Source organism: Electrophorus electricus, unplaced genomic scaffold (assembly GCF_041902795.1).
Source record: "Electrophorus electricus isolate QZ-2024a unplaced genomic scaffold, ASM4190279v1 Scaffold33, whole genome shotgun sequence".
NCBI lineage: Eukaryota > Metazoa > Chordata > Actinopteri > Gymnotiformes > Gymnotidae > Electrophorus > Electrophorus electricus.
In genome coordinates, this window is record NW_027658616.1 from 2,302,064 (window position 1) to 2,320,440 (window position 18,377).

At 40.8% G+C, this 18,377-nt stretch overlaps 1 protein-coding gene across 1 annotated transcript; it reads left to right on the forward strand.

Annotated features, from left to right (window-relative positions):
• Positions 1 to 2,014: 2,014 nt before the first annotated feature.
• On the forward strand, positions 2,015 to 10,774 carry LOC145655732 (homeodomain-interacting protein kinase 2-like). Its single transcript, XM_081709227.1, has 9 exons — positions 2,015 to 2,019; positions 4,641 to 4,992; positions 5,559 to 5,926; positions 6,480 to 6,603; positions 6,901 to 7,005; positions 7,122 to 7,208; positions 7,510 to 7,691; positions 7,909 to 7,988; positions 10,569 to 10,774. Exons 1-9 carry the CDS (start codon positions 2,015 to 2,017, stop codon positions 10,772 to 10,774), a joined length of 1,509 nt encoding a protein of 502 aa, XP_081565353.1.
• The last annotated feature ends 7,603 nt before the right edge of the window (positions 10,775 to 18,377 follow it).

An 18,377-nucleotide genomic window follows, 5' to 3' on the forward strand; every position in this document is an offset into this window, starting at 1 on the left:
AAGAGTTGCATATTGCAAAGACTTTTGATACGACAAATTCTGTTCTGTCAAGAGTGAGGTGAGGGTTTATTTCTCAGAGATGAAGCTGGTTACATTGCTTATTTGCAGTGTGAGGTTTTACCAATGTGGTTTGGGCGAGGTCAAGTCTAGGGTCACAATACTGCTGCTGAAAGAAGTCTTTAGGCAGGGCATTTGGGGCATACGCCTCTGGGGGCAACTTCCAGAACTCTGAAGGGCATTTTTTAACACAGACCTGCAAACCAACGCACAAACACACAGAGTGAAGGAGATCTTATTTGAGTAGCTAAACACAGTGTTGCTTTTTATATTTCTATCTACACTATTTACACATTGTTCATTGCATGATAGAGCAAAAGGCTCCCAAACCAAGCAGCAAAAGGAGACCCAAGCCCCCAGACTTACAAACTGGCATTCACATACTACATGCTAAACTGTTTTGTAATAAATGAGTCTCATGTGCATATTTCTAAAAGGCTACTGACATACGTGTTTGGTTTCTGTACAATGTCAACAGGACATTTGTGTGGAAATCTCACTTGAGTGGTTGGACACTGGAGACCCTCTAGAATGGCGTCCATTTCTGTCGTTGCTCTGGCACACTTCAGAAGGTCAAAGTAGAGGACGTTTGGTTTGTCACTGAAACACGAGAGGATGCAGGAAACAAATGCAGCTTGACACATGAATATTAACCAATTAAATAAACAATTTTTATTCAATTTTTTGAGTATGTGTATCAGGATTCAGTGCTGGAGAGTCACACCACTACCCAGCTAAGTGTTCTTTCTTCGAGGGTGAATTTGACTGGGGTAACCAATAAACTCTGCAGTGTTGTGACACTCCTAGACCTGAGTTTGGACCCCTTGGTTTAGAGACAATCATTAAACACAAGTGATTTGATTGGTTCCACTTGTTGCTGTGCAGTGCCAATCATGAAAATCTTAAAGCTAAAGTCTAACCCATCTTGTCTTGTTGATGTTTCATGTTTCCACATGATTTGCACCTGCACAGCTCCATTGTAACCCTAGTCCGACTCACTAAAGTCCATTCGAAAGAATACTGACGGTGTTCCTTACATACTGGGTGTGCTGTTTTGGTATTCCTGTGAAGATATAAATACTTATCCAGTATGTGAGGGACTTACACATTGACTCCAGCTCCACAAAACATCCCAGTGGAGTTCTGGGGCAACACGACATGACGAGAGTCTCCAAGCAGCCACGCTGTGTTAGAACCTCCGTTAGAAGGATATCTCACAAGCCATACATGGGTAAAAGACCTTCCGCTTGAGCCCACAATTATAATGATTTTTTTTCCCCATGAAAGTGTAGTTGGAAATGTTTCTTACCCAGGGAGCGAATAAGAATATAGGTGACAATGGCAGCCACAAAAATAATACAGCAGATAATGTCTGCACATCTCCTGAACAAAAACAAGAAATATTATTACACATTGCATGATTTAAATTATGTATTAAAGTTATTTAGCTAAGTGAAATGACTTTATAGTCTTAGTCTAGATCTATGGGTTTAGTATAGTTCTTGTATAGCGTTAATAACAGACATTCTGTGATCCATGATGTGTAGAGCTTTAAATGTTTTTTTAAAGTCAGCTGATGTGGAGGAGTAAATCGGAGGTATGGTCTCTGCACGGTGCCGTCGTTACGCTCCAGATCCTCCACTAGAGGAGACAGAAACATCATAGTGGAAATAAAACCAATATAGTCCTCATGATTGGCATATGTGTAGTAGCTTGAGAGTGAAATGTGAGCTAATAATGTTTTTTATAATTCTATTCTCCCTGAAGTAAAGGGACGAGACCATACAAGCTTTCGACTGTGTGTGCCCAATGTCATTATGAACTGCTGGAATGAAGAGAGAGAGAGAGAGAGAGAGAGAGAGAGAGTGTGTGTGTGTGTGTGTGTGTGTGTGTGTGTGTGTGTGTGTGTGTGTGTGTGTGTAGCTTACAGAAGCATAGGAAAAGGGTGTCCACACACATGCTGTACACTAAATAAGCCCTGCGCGATGAAATAAGCTCCCACAATCACCGTCTAAAAAAACAGCAGTAGTAGATATACATGCTGGGCCTTCAGTATTATGAGAGGAACTGCTGTCCAGAATAAATGTGTAAATCATGGTTATTTACAAACAAAGTGACTTTACAATCACTGTCAATAAGCATTTTGGAATCTAAAAAAGAAAGAACCATTTCTTCAGTGTACTGAATATGCTGATGTTTTGTTCTCACACAGAAGCAATTGTCACCACTTGAGCTTTTCTGAGGTTACAATACGTACAATAACGGGCAACCAGTAATAATGCAGCAGCTGAAGCTGGAAATTGTCAGATGGCAGCCTGATTCTCCCAGAGAAGAAGAAGAAAGCCAGCAGACCTTACAGGGAATGTAGAAAAACCCTCAGAGTTACCTATTAAAGTGTGTTGCCATGTGCCATCATGGTCAGAATGTGATGAAGTGTAGTATGGGTAATATACACATGACTTCACTCTATATTTCTCACCTACAAATCCGACCACTAGCACCTTGCAGGAAAACAGCAGCGTGTCTGTAACACGGTCCAACACCACCACCCTGTGGACAGAGGGACATGGTCAAGGACAACGTGCTAAATATGAGCTAGAACAACCAGACACAAAAATGACTGATCAAAATAGCTAATGTCAACAAATATGTATACAAATTAAAGTCATATTCATATGAATATGTAATGATAAATTCCAACATTTAATATTTTTGCCTTAAAAAATGGAAATGGAAGTAATTTGTTCCACAACAGTAAGATTACATCATTTATATACACACAAACCCAGATTGTGTTTTAGACTAAAATGTAATTCATGATAAGTAGAATCTTTACATTGCAACTCTCTTCTTTACCTTTAAACACATTGAAACAGCGTTTCAAAGCATTGTAATCGCGCTAAACACTGTTTCAGGGCAAGAGATTGTGTTTTAGACTAAAATGTAATGCATTATAAATGGAATCTTTACATTGCTACTCTGTTCTTTACCTTTTAAACATTGAAACAGCATTTTAATCGCCCTAAACACTGTTTTACGGCAAGAGATTGTGTTTTAGACTAAAATGTAATGCATTATAAATGGAATCTTTACATTGCTACTCTGTTCTTTACCTTTTAAACATTGAAACAGCATTTTAATCGCCCTAAACACTGTTTTACGGCAAGAGATTGTGTTTTAGACTAAAATGTAAAGCATTATAAATGGTATCTTTACATTGCTACTCTGTTCTTTACCTTTTAAACATATTGAAACAGCATTGTAATCGCCCTAAACACTGTTTCAGGGCAAGAGATTGTGTTAAAGACTAAAATGTAATGCATTATAAATGGTATCTTTACATTGCTACTCTGTTCTTTACCTTTTAAACACATTGAAACAGCATTGTAATCGCCCAACAACACTGTTTCAGGGTAAGAGATTTTGTTTTAGACTAAAATGTAATGCATTATAAATGGTATCTTTACATTGCTACTTTGTTCTTTACCTTTTAAACACATTGAAACAGCATTGCAATCGCCCTAAACACTGTTTCAAGGCAAGAGTTTGTGTTTTAGACTAAAATGTAATGCATTATAAATGGAATCTTTACATTGCTACTCTGTTCTTTACCTTTTAAACATATTGAAACAGCATTGTAATCGCCCTAAACACTGTTTCAGGGCAAGAGATTGTGTCAAAGACTAAAATGTAATGCATTATAAATGGTATCTTTACATTGCTACTCTGTTCTTTACCTTTTAAATACATTGAAACATTTTTCATCAGCTTACACTAATGGTCTTTGTAATGATGAGCATTAATGATTAGAGGGGGTATCTCCCTCAATTATAGAGCGGATGAACTCTTGTTATGCAATTGATTAATTGACAGAGGTGCTGCAAGTTCAGGAGCCTCTCAGTTGGAAAGGTGTAGGAAATACTGCAGTCAGCAAGGTATCAGCAAGCACTTAGAGTGCCAGAGAGTCTAAGAATAGAAGCTGTTTTTTTCTTGGCCTTCTGTTTTTCAGTGTGGCAGCATCGCTGAAAGGTCAAGATGTTGTTTTAGCACACAGAACCACCTTTGAGTAACGCAAGACAAAGAACTTGTCTTTTCTGAGAAGCGTGTAAAGAGAAAGCAATCACTTGCTAAAGCCTGCCCAAAAAACAATGGCATCGATCAGGGCTCTGCTCTGCTTCAGACAGAAATATTCAAAATTAAAACTAAAACAGCAGTAGATGTTTTAAAAAAAATCAAAGCTCTGTGATTTAGCTAATTTAGCTAATTGATGGTTATTATGGCACATCACATTCAGCCTCAAAGAACAAACAATCTCTCTTGTTCATTTGGTTAGTAGTCCTGTTTTCATCTTTCCATAATGGTATATTCTCTTGCCCTTCAGATTCCTTCAGTGGGATCTCCCACTCCAAGAAGGTTAAATTTGAGAATCCTGCGCGGGGCGGGAGCCCTGGCCCTCGGATTCGGGCGGGGACACCCTGGCCCTCGGATCCGGGGTTCAATTCAATCGATGGCTTACCTGCCATGGTCTTTTCCCCCTCTGGAGCCTCGGACGAGGCTTCGTCGTCGTCTTCCTCCTCTTCCAGCTGGCAGGGCGGAGACGAGGCATTGACCTCGCGGCGTGCTGACGGCTATCAGAAGCGGGGCAGCCTCAAGAGGAAGAGAGAGGAGGCACACAGCAGCAACAGTGTACAGATCCTGGAGGAGCTCTCCTCCCCTGGGTTGTCCAAGCGTGTGGCCAGGGGCAGCGATTGCGAGTACCAACTGGTGCAGAACGAGATCCTCCGCTCCGTCTCCAACAGCTACGAGGTTTTGGAGTCCCTGGGCCGTGGAACCTTTGGCCAGGTCGCCAAGTGCTGGAAGCGGGGCACCAGTGAAGTAGTCGCAATCAAGATCCTGAAAAGTCATCCGTCCTATGCTCGACAGGGCCAGAACGAGGTGGGAAAGTTGTGCCTGCTTTAAATGAGCTATTGATATGGCCTAGAATCAGCTGTAGCCCTGATTCTGTTATTGTTTGTTTCAGTTTTTACAACATATGTTCTGTTGGTGTCAGATGTGCTAACGCACACTGTGGAATTTGTATACAGCCAGGGTAGCACAGAAATACTTGTTTGGCACACTAGTTCTAATTTTCACTAGTTCAGTAGGAACTAGTTCGGATAACACACGGACAGCTTGAAGCTTACTCTAAAAAGAAGATTTAGCTTCAGTTGTGTAAGCCATACCTGTTTGGATGTGCATTAAAAATGTTATTGTTATGAAAGAGCATTAATCTGCATTGTTTGAGTACCAAAAGCAAGTTCATGGGTTCATTTCCAAGGGACCACTTCCATAATTGCATCTCCCAAATCCTGTAGAAGTAAATGGTTGAAGGGAAGTACACAAAGTGCTTGATGCTATTGAAAATAAGTAGGCTATTTGTCAGCAGTATCAAACTTTGAAGCTGTGACCACGTAGCTTCGGCTTAACGCGTATTCCGTCTTCCCTCCTTTGCTCCTCCTCAGGTGAGCATCCTGAGCCGGCTGAGCAGGGAGAACGCCGACGAGTTCAACTTCGTGCGCGCGTACGAGTGCTTCCAGCACAAGAAGCACATATGCCTGGTGTTCGAGATGCTGGGGCAGAGCCTCTACGACTTCCTCAAGCGCAGCAAGTTCAGCCCACTGCTGCTGAAATGCATCCGGCCCGTGCTGCAGCAGGTCGCCAAAGCGCTCATGAAACTGAAGAGCCTGGGCTTGATCCACACCGACCTCAAGCCCGACAACATCATGCTGGTGGACCCCATCAGGCAGCCGTACCGCGTCAAGGTCATCGACTTCGGCTCAGCTAGCCACTTCTCCAAGGCCCCCAGCTACCTGCAGTCCAGATACTACCGGTGAGGGACACGTGCTGAGGCGTGTTAGAAATAAGTGTGCACTTGTTGCACTCGAGTGTGCTTTAGAGTAGAGCTGCATGTTGTGGACAGTTGTAATAACCCTGCTACACATTAAAAGCCTATGATGAGCATTACAGTTAACTGGAGCACGATTGATTTATAAGTGGTTTATTTTTATTGGGTCATGTGAGTGCTGTTATTTAGCAAAAACACCTAATGAACCGTCTTCGGTGTCTGAGATTAGTTAGGATGCGCTGAACTGCAGGCTTTGGTAATATCAGTATTTAGCGAGTCTGTACAAAACCGCTATTACATTGTAGCTACACTGTTAATTAACAGTGTAATATACTGAGTAACGGGTGTTTAACTGCATTGGTACTCTGTATTTACTTAATGCAAAACAGAACATTATTGTAGTGTTGGTGCATTGTAGTGTTGGTTCCATGTTACACTAGAATAGTGGGTGTGTAATGTCTAGGAACACAAACACCCCCCCACGGAATTATCAGCCGAGGCTGATTTCATGATGGCGATCTCTGTGTTTTTGGTCCAGATCGCCTGAGCTCATCCTGGGTCTCCCATTCTGTGAGGCCATCGATATGTGGTCCCTGGGCTGTGTCATTGCTGAGCTGTTCCTGGGCTGGCCCCTGTATCCCGGAGCCTCCGAATATGATCAGGTAAGCACATGGTCCTTTGAGCTGTGCCTTAACGCCCGTACAGCATCAGTGGTGCAGACCTGTAGTGGTTTTGTGGCTGTAGTGATATGTGTGTGTGTGTGTGTGTGTGTGTGTGTGTGTGTGTGTGTGTGTTTGTGTGTGTGTAGTTTGACCTTTTAGCTGCTTTGTCGGCCCGCTCATTTTTAGGATTAATATAAATGAGTTTCTATGGCCTGTTTTTTTAGACATGCACTTTGAAAATGAAAGGATTAACTCAAAATAAAGTCATAATCCTTTTGCCGTATGGTGTCTCTGCAGATCCGTTACATCTCCGAGACGCAGGGCCTACCAGCAGAGTGCATGTTGAGCGCAGCGACCAAGACGCACTACTATTTCTACTGCTACCCCCTGTGGAGACTCAAGGTTTGCCTGTCTTCAAATGCCAAATGCCATGTGTTTTTTATAAGGGACGTAACTTAATGACTTCATGTAACTTAATGGTGGAGCTGAATGGTTTGTTTTTTCTTTCCTTTCTCCAGACACCTTCGGAGCATGAGGCGGAGCGTGGCATCAAGTCCAAAGAGACTCGGAAGTACATTTTAAACTGCCTTGACGACATGATGCAGGTTATTTGGGCTTTTGTGCGCGTAACTATACGCATTTCTTTTAGTGTTGCGATGTGAAATTGAAGAACGTGACAAAGGGCTCCCGCAGCTCACATTATAGAGCAGGTAGAACAAGGTGCTAGCTGAAAGGTCGAGCGTTTCTGCTGTCATAATGAGTAGCGCATGTAAGTCGCTCTGGAGAACGGCATCTGCGAAGGGCAGAGCAGTGCGTAGAAATTTGCTGCAGAACTTCGTTCGTATTGGGTGCATTGCCGCCCTCTGCTGGTGAATAATATGACTCACCCATGGGTCTCTCTCGCAGGTCAATATGACCAGTCTGAAAGGCACCGACGTCTTGGCGGAGAAGGCCGACCGGCGGGAGTTCATCGACCTACTAAAGAAGATGCTCACGCTAGACGCTCACAAAAGGATCACGCCAGTGAAGACCCTGAACCACCCGTTTCTGACCATGACCCACCTCCTCCACTTCCCTCAGAGTGCACAGTGAGTTGCTCCAGGCCTTCCAATCTACATGTCAGTGTTTCAAAAACATTTTAAGGAACACCGTGTTAATTTAGAAATCCAAATAGCATCAGAGTTTCTCTGCTAGTACTGTAACCCCCCCCCCCACCTGTGTGTGTGTGTGTGTGTGTGTGTGTGTGTGTGTGTGTGTGTGTGTGTGTGTGTGTGTGTGTGTGTGTGTGTGTGTCTCTCGCTGCAGTGTGAAATCTTGCTTGCAGAACATGGAGATCTGCAAGCGGCAGTGCACAGGCTTCGACAGCAGCAAGACCCTGTTTGATGGTAAATCTGATGCCCACTTTGGTGCTTCTTTTAAATGTTACATTAGGGTTGGCTTTTTGTTTGTTTGTTATTCTTCAAGTAGATTTAAAACATCACCAAACTGGCCTCCGATTCCACCTATAAAAGAAGACAAAAATGGTTTCAAATGCAAGTGTTCTACCAAATCATGTTACTGCTCAAATGTGATCCACAAATGGTGAATCAGGTTGTTGCCTAGTATTCGAGTAGCCGATAAAGAGGCCCCTCTACCGTAGTTCAAAACGAAATTCCGTTGAATCCAAACTTCATTGTGTAATTGTTGATCATTGTAGCTGAGGTTTTTGTGTCTCTCGTTCTATAAGACCAACACTATGCTTTCTTCTATGGTTCTTGTATGTGTATTTGTGGAAAATTCAATTCTACTTGTGTTTTTGCAGTACACAGTACTTAAGCAGACCGAGAACTCTTCTTGGTTTTTCAAGGGTTGCGACTTGTGCAATATTCAGCACATTTAAATAAATGTTTCTTTCTTTTCCTAGACGTTTTCCAAACACTTGATTCTTTATGACATTATGAAAATTTCTTTCTTTCCTCGAGTACAAACTCGAGTCCATCATTCATTGGCTGATATGTTACTATCATACATGTATACATGCAGACTCAAGCAAGGAGTTTGTAATGGTGGTACAACTGTGTTCAGGTCATTTGATACTTTTTATTGATAAAGATGTTCTTTTCCAGACTCAGTAGGGTTTTGTTGTTTTGTTTTGTTTTTTGTACCTCTATGAACATTATTGAATAATATGCCTTATAAGGGAATCTCTAATTAAGAGAATCATGTGTTTACATTTGGAATAAATTACATTCTGATAATACCCTAGCACCTGAGTCATACACGTTTTCTTTAATGAAAGGGGTTCAAACCTCTCCTGTACACCAAAGCATCCCAAGCCAAGTCTTGGAGGATTTGTCTGTCAGTCATTAAAATATCAGTTCACAGAAAGATGGATGAAACATGTTTTACTTTGATGAACTTTTTACCTTGGAGTACTTTGTTTAGTGTGAGAAGCTGTAAATGTGTCCAGTCCTTAAAGCATTATTCTGATTTTTCTTGTCCCCTCCATCATTTTCATGCTCTCCTTGTAAGGGCTGTGAAGATGCTCAGCAGAAAATGAGCTGCTCAGCTGCAGAAGAGCACTTCAGCCTACATTTCAAGCCAATTCAAATTTGAACTCCTACACTGTCTTCTCACATCCATTTCTTTTTGAATGTCAGTTAGGACATCAAGATGAATTAAGCACACTAAGCCCAATACTAAGAGACTGGTAGAGTGGATGAGCCACACAGCAGGACACAGCACTATTTTTGCTTCAGCCAGTGCTAACTTGATGCAGTCTTGCTGCTTGGGGATTTTGCAGGCTTTGACTTCTTGGGTGTGTGATGAGGATTTTGCTTAAATTAAACTCCTCATAAACACGTATGACCAACCTGTGCCTATGCTCTACCAGGACCTCATCGCGTACTTCTCTTTCAGTAACTCGGAGCCTGTGTTTTTTTGTTTTGCTATTTCTGACATGATTGGGCAACATTTTCCTTTTAATGTATATGTGGAATCCACAAAAAATATACCCACTTAAGTGTGCTTCAGCATAAATAAGCAGACACTGCAGTTTGGATTATTTCTAGGGAAACAGGAAAATATAGTATCTTTAATTCGCTGCATAACAGTTTACATTAATTATTAATCATTCGTATGTGTTGACAGTTGCAATAAACAGATTAAGAAAACATGCCGTGAAAATGCTGCCGTGTCCGTATTATAACAGAAATAATGCAGCTTCACTGAGCAGATCATCCATAAAACTTGCTCTATATGGATTTTATGAATAGTATGTTAATTTTGTTTAAAAAGACGATGAGGCCTAATGGGAAAGGCTAAAGTGTCAAGTCGGACTTGAATTCAACGACTCAGGTAACATTGGGCTCTCTAGCTAGGTTAGCTAACAGACAAGCTGTCTATTTGAGATGGTTAACTTAGCTAGTTCACACATTACTTATGCACATCTCTTGCGGCAACAGATTCTAATTTTCATGGCGATGGAGCACGTTAGTTAACTAGCAGATTAACTGCCAACTATTTACTGTAGCTGCGTTTAACGTTATTATCTAGCATTGGCTCGCTAACCGTCGGATTGCTCTAAAAGAGCTGTGACAGCTGCATGTCAGTCCTCGGTCGCTGAACTGTCTTCATGTCTAAGCACGGATACCTGTCGATAATGGGATCATTTGGGGGAGAATGAAGTGTGAACTAGCTAGGATAATTAGCTACTATGGCTAGGTACCTGTCTGCCAACGATGTGGCAAATTTAAAATACTGCAGTTCTTTCGTATAAAGGGAAGCTTAAAATTGTGACATGTGACCTTTTATCTTGGCTGCTGGCTAGCTATTGTAATTAAGTTGAATTTCAGCTTGGACACCTTTATAGTAATTGATGGTTATTATGACACATCACATTCAGCCTCAAAGAACAATCTCTCTCATTCGTTTGGTTAGTGGTCAGTTTTCATCTTTCTCTAAAGGTATATTCTCTTCCCCTTCAGTTTCTTCCAGTGGGATCTCCCTCTCCAAGAAGGTCAAATTTGAGAATCACGCGTCTGGCGGGAGCCCTGGCCCTCGGGTTCGGGCGGGGTCGCCCTGGCCCTCGGATTCAGGGTTCAACTTGTTCTATGGTTCACCTGGCCTGGTCTTTTCCACCTCTGTAGGCTGTGACTTGGGTAATATTCAACACATTTTTAAAAATGTTTGACAGTTGCAATCAACAGATTAAGAACACATTTTGCAGGTTAATTACTATAGTGGTAGTGTTTTTTAAAATCTACTTCTATTTTAGCTTTAATTTTGAATAAAGCCCATAACTAGATCTGCATGGCTTGCGGCTATTGTAATCAAGTTGAAATTGAGCAGAGCTAAATTATTTAAATAAAGCACTTTCAGGGTGATGTGGAGGCAAAACAACATGGAAGATTGTGATTTACATCCGCTTGGTTTTCTTGAGCCTTCTTTCTGCAAGATTAAGGGTGGGAAAATCAACAGAGAGTAAGTTATGAAGTTAACTAGCTGGCGTTAGATAAATCACAGAATTGTGGTTGTGTTTTTTAAAATCTACTTCTGTTTTAGTTTTAATTTTGAATAAAGCCCATAACTAGATCTGCATGGCTTGCGGCTATTGTAATCAAGTTGAATTTCAGCTTGGACACCAATATAGTAATTGAAGGTTATTATGGCACATCCCATTCAGCCTCGAAAAACAAACAGTCTCATTTGTTTGATTCGTGTTCCTTTTTTCATCTTTCCCTAAAGGTATGGCATCGCAGCTCCAGGCATCCTCTTCCGCTTTCAATTAACTCTAGTTAATTGCTTCAAGAAGATCAAATTCGAGCGTCATGCGTCTGGCGGGGACGCCCTGGCCCTTGGATTCGGGCTCCAATTCAACCTATGGCTCACCTGGCCTGGTCTTTTCCACCTCTGGAGGCTCTGAGATGTGCAATATTCAATACATTTAAATAAATGTTTCATTCACATTATGGAAATTTCTTATTTCCTGTAGTATCTTCAACGGTTCAGTTTTGCCAGCATGCTCTATGTACCTCTTTGAACATAATTGAATAATATGCCTTGCAAGGGACTGTTTTAATTAAAAGAATTAAGATAATCATGTGTCATACACGTTTTCTTTAATAAACGGTTGGTGGTGCTGTGCCAGTTTCACTAATTACTTAAATCACTCAGGCAAGGTTGAAGCTGCTGTAAATGATTTTGAAGTTATCAACTTCTGCTGTACCACTGAAGGAGTCCACCCCCTCCCTTTAGAGCATCTGTTTTTTTAATGGATATAAATCTGGAAAATTACAGACTTGACAGATTAAAAAGCTAACAACAACAAAAATAATCAGAGATGACTTTTATAAGCCGTCACCTTAAAAAGGCACATTTAAAAAGTGGATCCAGTGCTCCAGCTTGCATGGAGTAGGCTGGAACATGTTCCTAATTAGGAATCACAACATGGCTGCTCAGGAAATCTGAATGCCAGACAGACAAAAACAAGGGCTTCAAACCTTTCCTGTAACACCAAAGCAACGCAAGCCAAGTCTTAGAGGATTTGTCTGTCAGTCATCAGCTATGGCTGTGTCACCTGACTGAGAAACACCTGGGTTACCTCTGACCCATGGGGTGGTAAATGGTCTACCAAAAACGACCTCAAATAGTGACAATTTGGTGGTGGCACTGGGCATCATTCTGATCTCACACAACACTGCTGGCAGTAGATTGAGGTAATAAAAGCAGTATGGGCATCCGGTGATATGGAAGAGGATCGCCTTTTAAATAAAATGCAAGTAGCTCAGGTTGAACATAATGGTACCAAGAACCGGTTGGTGTAAATATTGAATATTAATATGCATACATTGAATAATGTATGGTTTGGAGAACAATAGTGGAACCTGAACAAGTATTATTAAAAATTTAAATTGTGTATTGAGTGTTTTAAAGTGTGTATTGAGTTAACAGTCTTGAACTTAGGAAGACCTAGGAAGGACAAGATCTATCCATTTCTTTCCTGTTTTCCATCATGGCCTTTGTTTCAATGTATAATTCATTTTGTCAACAATGCCAGATGACTGAGGATGGTAAGGGATGTGAAACTTCCAGTCAATAGTTAGGTAGGTGCATAGTTTCTGAGTTACCATAGAAATGAAACAGGGTCCCTGATCTGAATCTATTACCCGAGGCGCACCGTACCTCGGTATTATGTCCTTGGCTAGGATTTTAACCACAGCGCGGGCATCTTCCTTAGAACAAGGAAACGCCTCAGTCCACTTGGAAAACCTGTCTAGAATCACTAGCAAATACTTCAACTGACCACAAGGTGGCAGGTGCGTTTTGTCTAGCTGTAGATACTGAGAGGGATCTGCTCTAGTAGAAAGTGCCATTATTGTTGGTGATTTCAATATTCACTTTGATAGTGCCCAACACCCTCTGAACTTGGCCTTTAGTTCTATATTAGAATCAATTGGTTTCAATGTACAAAGAGAACCCACACACTCTGGTGGACATACTTACCCTGCTCTCATATTGACTGACTAAATTAGTACTTATTGTAGGGTATTGTTTATTACAATGATGTTGATTAACAAACTCTATCACTTATTGTTTATTGCACTTATCATTGTTTAAGATAGACCTTATGTGTTTTGTACTTCTAGGTATCAGCATTGATCCCAGTATTCTACAGTATTCTAGTTCACTGGTATGTTGGACTCTAACCTACTGTACTGTACTAGGATATATTCTATGAGTAAATGACAAAGCACTTTTGTAAGTCGCTATGGATAACAGTGTACTGCTAAATGCTGTAAATGTAAATGTAAACATACGCTTGACTTAGTACTGCCATACGGTGTAGACATGGAGAAGGTAGTTATACTACCCCAGTCAGGTGCCATCGCAGGCCATTCCCTAATTTCATTTAAACTATGCATGAGCCACACTATCGTAACCTCGCCTCGCTATCATACCAGACACACGATCACATCGTCCACTGCACCTGGATTTATTGGGAATCTCCCAGACTAAAAATTTGCGCCTAGGATTCCCTCAAACCCAAAGGAACTTGATCAAATTACTGAATGCTTAGAATCAGTATTCTGCTGTGCACCTAATGATGTTGCTCCATTTAAGAATAAAAAAATTAGCTACAAAAATGTAGTACCTTGGTATAATGATCTCATTCGCAATTTAAAACAAAACACTCAAAGAATAGAACATAAATGGCACCGCACTAAGCTCGTAGTCTTCCAGCTTGCATGGAAGGAGAGCCTACTCACCTATAGAAAAACACTTATTACTGCTCGAACAGCTTATCTCTTGAGCCCAATAGAAAATAACAAAAATAATCCTAGATTTCTTTTTAGTATCTGTACAGTCAGGTATTTTATTAACTACTTCCCATCTTGGGGGTCCATGGGTTTTGAGAGTTATGATAAACTGGGATGTTATGATGCTGTCACTTCACCTCTCTTCTGTCACTCGAGTGTGTTGACTGAGAGCGGCGGAGTGCTGATGTTCCAGGGTGCCCTCGTGCCTGTGTTTCCTTCTGGCTCTTTCCTTTTAGCTGTGCTGCCATAGCTAGTTCTGCCGGAGCCCATCTTTGCACATTATAGTTCCCTAATTTACACACCCTTGTACCTGGACATGCCTAATAATCTAGTCTCTCTTTCTGCCGAGGTACACCTACTCCTGATGTCATGATGTTACTGAGCCTCAACCCGTCTCAGCTGCCATGGCTCTTCCCACCACCCCCTGATGTGCCCTGCTGTAGGCCACCACAGCTCCACCCTAGCCAACTGCTTCTCCCTTGCCCTTAATGGATGCTCTCTTGTGGGATGGGCTTTGGACACATGCACACCATCGCGTCAAGACTAGGGCCTCTAGCAAATTGGACTGGACATTAACTGCTTATTTTTTCATTTTTTTATTTATTTCTCTCTTAAAATTGATATTATTGTGGTGAGCGTTGCCAGGCAAAGGAGGATGGGCTTCCCCTTTGGGTCTTGGTTGCTCTCAAGGTTTCTTCCTCATGCTCTAGGGAGTTCTTCCTCGCCACTGTCGCCCTTGGCTTGCTCACTGGGGGCTTGGACTTGGACATTTGTAAAACTGCTTTGTGACAACATCTGCAGTAAAAAGCGATATATAAATACATAAGGATAGTGATATTAAATGCAACCGCAGAAAAATGAACCAATAACATCATTCTTGCACAAAGAATTGTCCATCCCACTACCAATGTTACAATGTATTCACCAAATCTACTTTTACATATTGTTATTTGCATTCGGCACTATTATATACAAACCATACATTAATCAATATGTTCCAACACATTCCAAGAGAAGGCTTCTCTTGACCTTATCCTAAAGAAGATTGTTTTTCTATATGGTCTTGAGCCTGGTGGAGAGGTCATATATCTTACCCTGAGGTCCACCAAAGCCTACCTAGGATCCTTTGCTTAAGCCTGCAGATGCCTCTGCCCTGTACGCAAATCAATCTGAAAGGACACAGAATCTTTATACTCCCTTGTTTTATGTTATTAATATGTCTAATGCATTGTTCGGTCTCTTTTGCCTGTAAACACTCCTTATTACCTCAAGGGCATGCCACTGTGTGAGTCCTCAGCCCGCCCGAACCAACACCACTGCTACGACCACCTCCGTCGTCGGGCCACGGCCGTCGATCTTCTTTTCTGATTCATCAAGAAGTCTTTTGTAGGGCTGAAAGAAGATCGATATGTATTACATGTTTTAAAATTCAAATTCTTATATGTTGTGTCTTGTTTTGTACATTGTTGTATGTCAGTAGATAATGTTGTTTTTAGTTTATAGATTTGTAAAAAAATAAAAATAAAAATCTCAATACTATCTTAATAGGTTTCCAACAGTGCCATGGTAGGCAGTAGTTCACCTGGGTGCTGGGAATGTTGACATGCCTATCGATATCTTGTTGCCATTTTTTTTTTTTGCCTTGGCTCCTGCCACAGTTCCAGCAGTCTGTGATGTCATCCTACGATAGGTCAGGAAGCGGCTCCGTTCTTCACCACCGGCCCGCAGCCTACTCGCTCGGCTGGAGGAAAGTCAACTGGTACCCTTACCTGTGAGAGGAAGAGGAACAGGGACAGACAGGAGGGATTCCTGCATTGAACATCAGATGGATTATTGAAGTTGATTATTGTAGTTTCTGGGCAGAGAAACTCTATTAAATGTATCTGAAATACAATGTGTGAGTGTTGGGTTTAACAAGATGGCTGTCGTATTTTGAATTCAATGGGAGGTGTAACTGTATTTAAAAATGGTTCTTTGGCACTTACTGGCAGTATGTGTTCAGAACACATCTCACATCCAACATCAAGCTCTTATTTAACTCCTATAGGATTTTAACTTCTGACTTTGAATCTTTGTTTCATTTAAAGGGATACTGTGGGCTAAATGGAGCTAAATCTACAACTACAGTAGTGAACTGTATTACTACAGAGAAATCGTTTTGGGATTCTGTGTGTTTAAAATAGGAAAAAAAATATCTGAAACTTTAAAAGGGCTGGCAATTAATATGATTCATGTTTCAACAGAAATATAAAACACATTTTAGGACTTGCAGATGCTTTATTTTCGTTAAAACTATTTGTAGATTATGTTGTGAACTATGCCCTAATTTGTTGTTTGTTGTTTGGGACCAGTCTGTGATGATCTGTAACCAACACAGCAGCATAACCAAATTTGAACTTCTGCTGTATTGCAAAACAATATCAAATGTAAAAATATGATAATTATGGCCACATTACATCTCTATCACTTATTGTTTATTGCACTTATCATTGTTTAAGATAGACCTTATGTGTTTTGTACTTCTAGGTATCAGCATTGATCCCTGTATTCTACAGTATTCTAGCTCATTGGTATGTGGGACTCTAACCTACTGTACTGTACTAGGATATATTCTATGAGTAAAGGACAAAGCACTTTTGTAAGACGCTCTGGATAAGAGCATCTGCTAAATGCTGTAAATGTAAATGTAAATGTAATCAAAAACCAGCCATTTTTGCACATTTTCAGCAAATTGATGTTTCAGGCTTTATTGATGATTTGAGCGTTGCCTTGTAAAGAACGATAACATCCTCGTGAAACGTGACGAGATGGGGGAAACATCTTCACTACCTATCATAAGACAAAAAAGTTATTGATTTTTAAAAAATGGATATAACTGTGATATTCTGTCTAACAACTAAATTGTCATATGTGTTTCTAGCAATATGTTCTTACCTGTAGTTGCAGCAGCAGCTACAGTGTTAGGGTGCTCCTTGCTTTTCTTTTTGAGTTTCTAACAAAAACAAAACAATGATTTAGTAGAAAAATATCAGAGCATAAGTAAATTTATAACTAAAAGTACAGATACAAACCAGTAATAATGCAACAGAATATAATTTAGAACAAATTATGTCATTTATGCAAAGTGATATATACACATTCAGTGTGAAATGAAATTCAAATATGCACTACTTTAAAAATGAATAATGTAACAAAATCTAAATAAGAAATAAGTCAAATGTTTTACCTTTAAGTCCTTTGAGACCTTACTGAAGGGGAATAGAAAATGCAATCTCCCCTTCTGGGCTTTCATGGTTTTGCTCTGATTGTCCAGAGCAGGCTCAGTACATGGTGACCTAGCAGACATCTCAGACTGTAGTGATGGAGAGCTATGTATATCGATGCTGAACAGGGAAGACCAGTCATTGTGTACACTGGGGGACTCTTGAGCCTTCTTCACAGAGGGTGGGACAACCAACTCCATAACTTGGCTTGCCATGACGTCGGAGGAGGTGTTCATACTATCTGTGCATAGCTCTGATGATGCCTGTGATGATTTCAAGTCATCCTGCTCTAGGTAGATTGGCATGACCATACCACAGAGCTCACAAGATGAGACCCCTTCAAGGTCAGGATTTATTAAATGACGGGACAAAAAATGTGTCCTTCCTTTTATGCGGGGATTGATGTCTTGCGACAGTTCAGCAAATTCCTCCATCTCATCATCAAAGCGCTGAAGCATATCCGAAACCGGAGAGCCAGCTATAGGAATGGTACTTATAGGTCTAGATGTACCATCGTCATGGACATCTGAGGATAACGATGTCAAACTCTCAGTATCTCCTATCAGAAGCTCACTCATTGCTTCTGAATTTGTATCTTCCATAGTCGAGTGGAATTTCATCACAATTTGGTCTCTCTCATGGTCATCCAGGCAACTGCGATGCGTATCAATAACTGCAGTCCTAACATCTCTGCTTAGAGAGTCTATATGAGCTGTCCCCTCCTTCACGTGGACTGAAGCTGAATGATTTATCTCACAAGATCTGGTACGGAAAGCATTCAGCAAATCTGCAGTTTCCTTCTTGGAATTTGCAAGCAACACTGATCTTAGATCAACATCTAACATTTCTTCCAGAGATGAAAGAAGACCCATCACAGTTACTTCACTGACAATGTCGGCAATGAATGAACCCATATGAGAGATCATGACCTTTGTCTCCTGTGAAAGAAAGGAGAGATAACATAGAAAGGCGAACATTGAAAATTGCTCCAAAATGGTTTTGGTTGTTTGGTTTAGAATTAATATGAATCCCATTTAAAATATGTTGATGTGTAAGCAATGTAGTATGACTTACTAGACTAGGGATTGCTTTCCGGATAGATGTCCACTGCCTAAAAGAATGTGAATAAAAGCATTCTTTAGAACTATAATTAATATTTATTCTAAAAATCTCATACATTCAAAAGTATACCAAAAATAAAAATGATAAATTG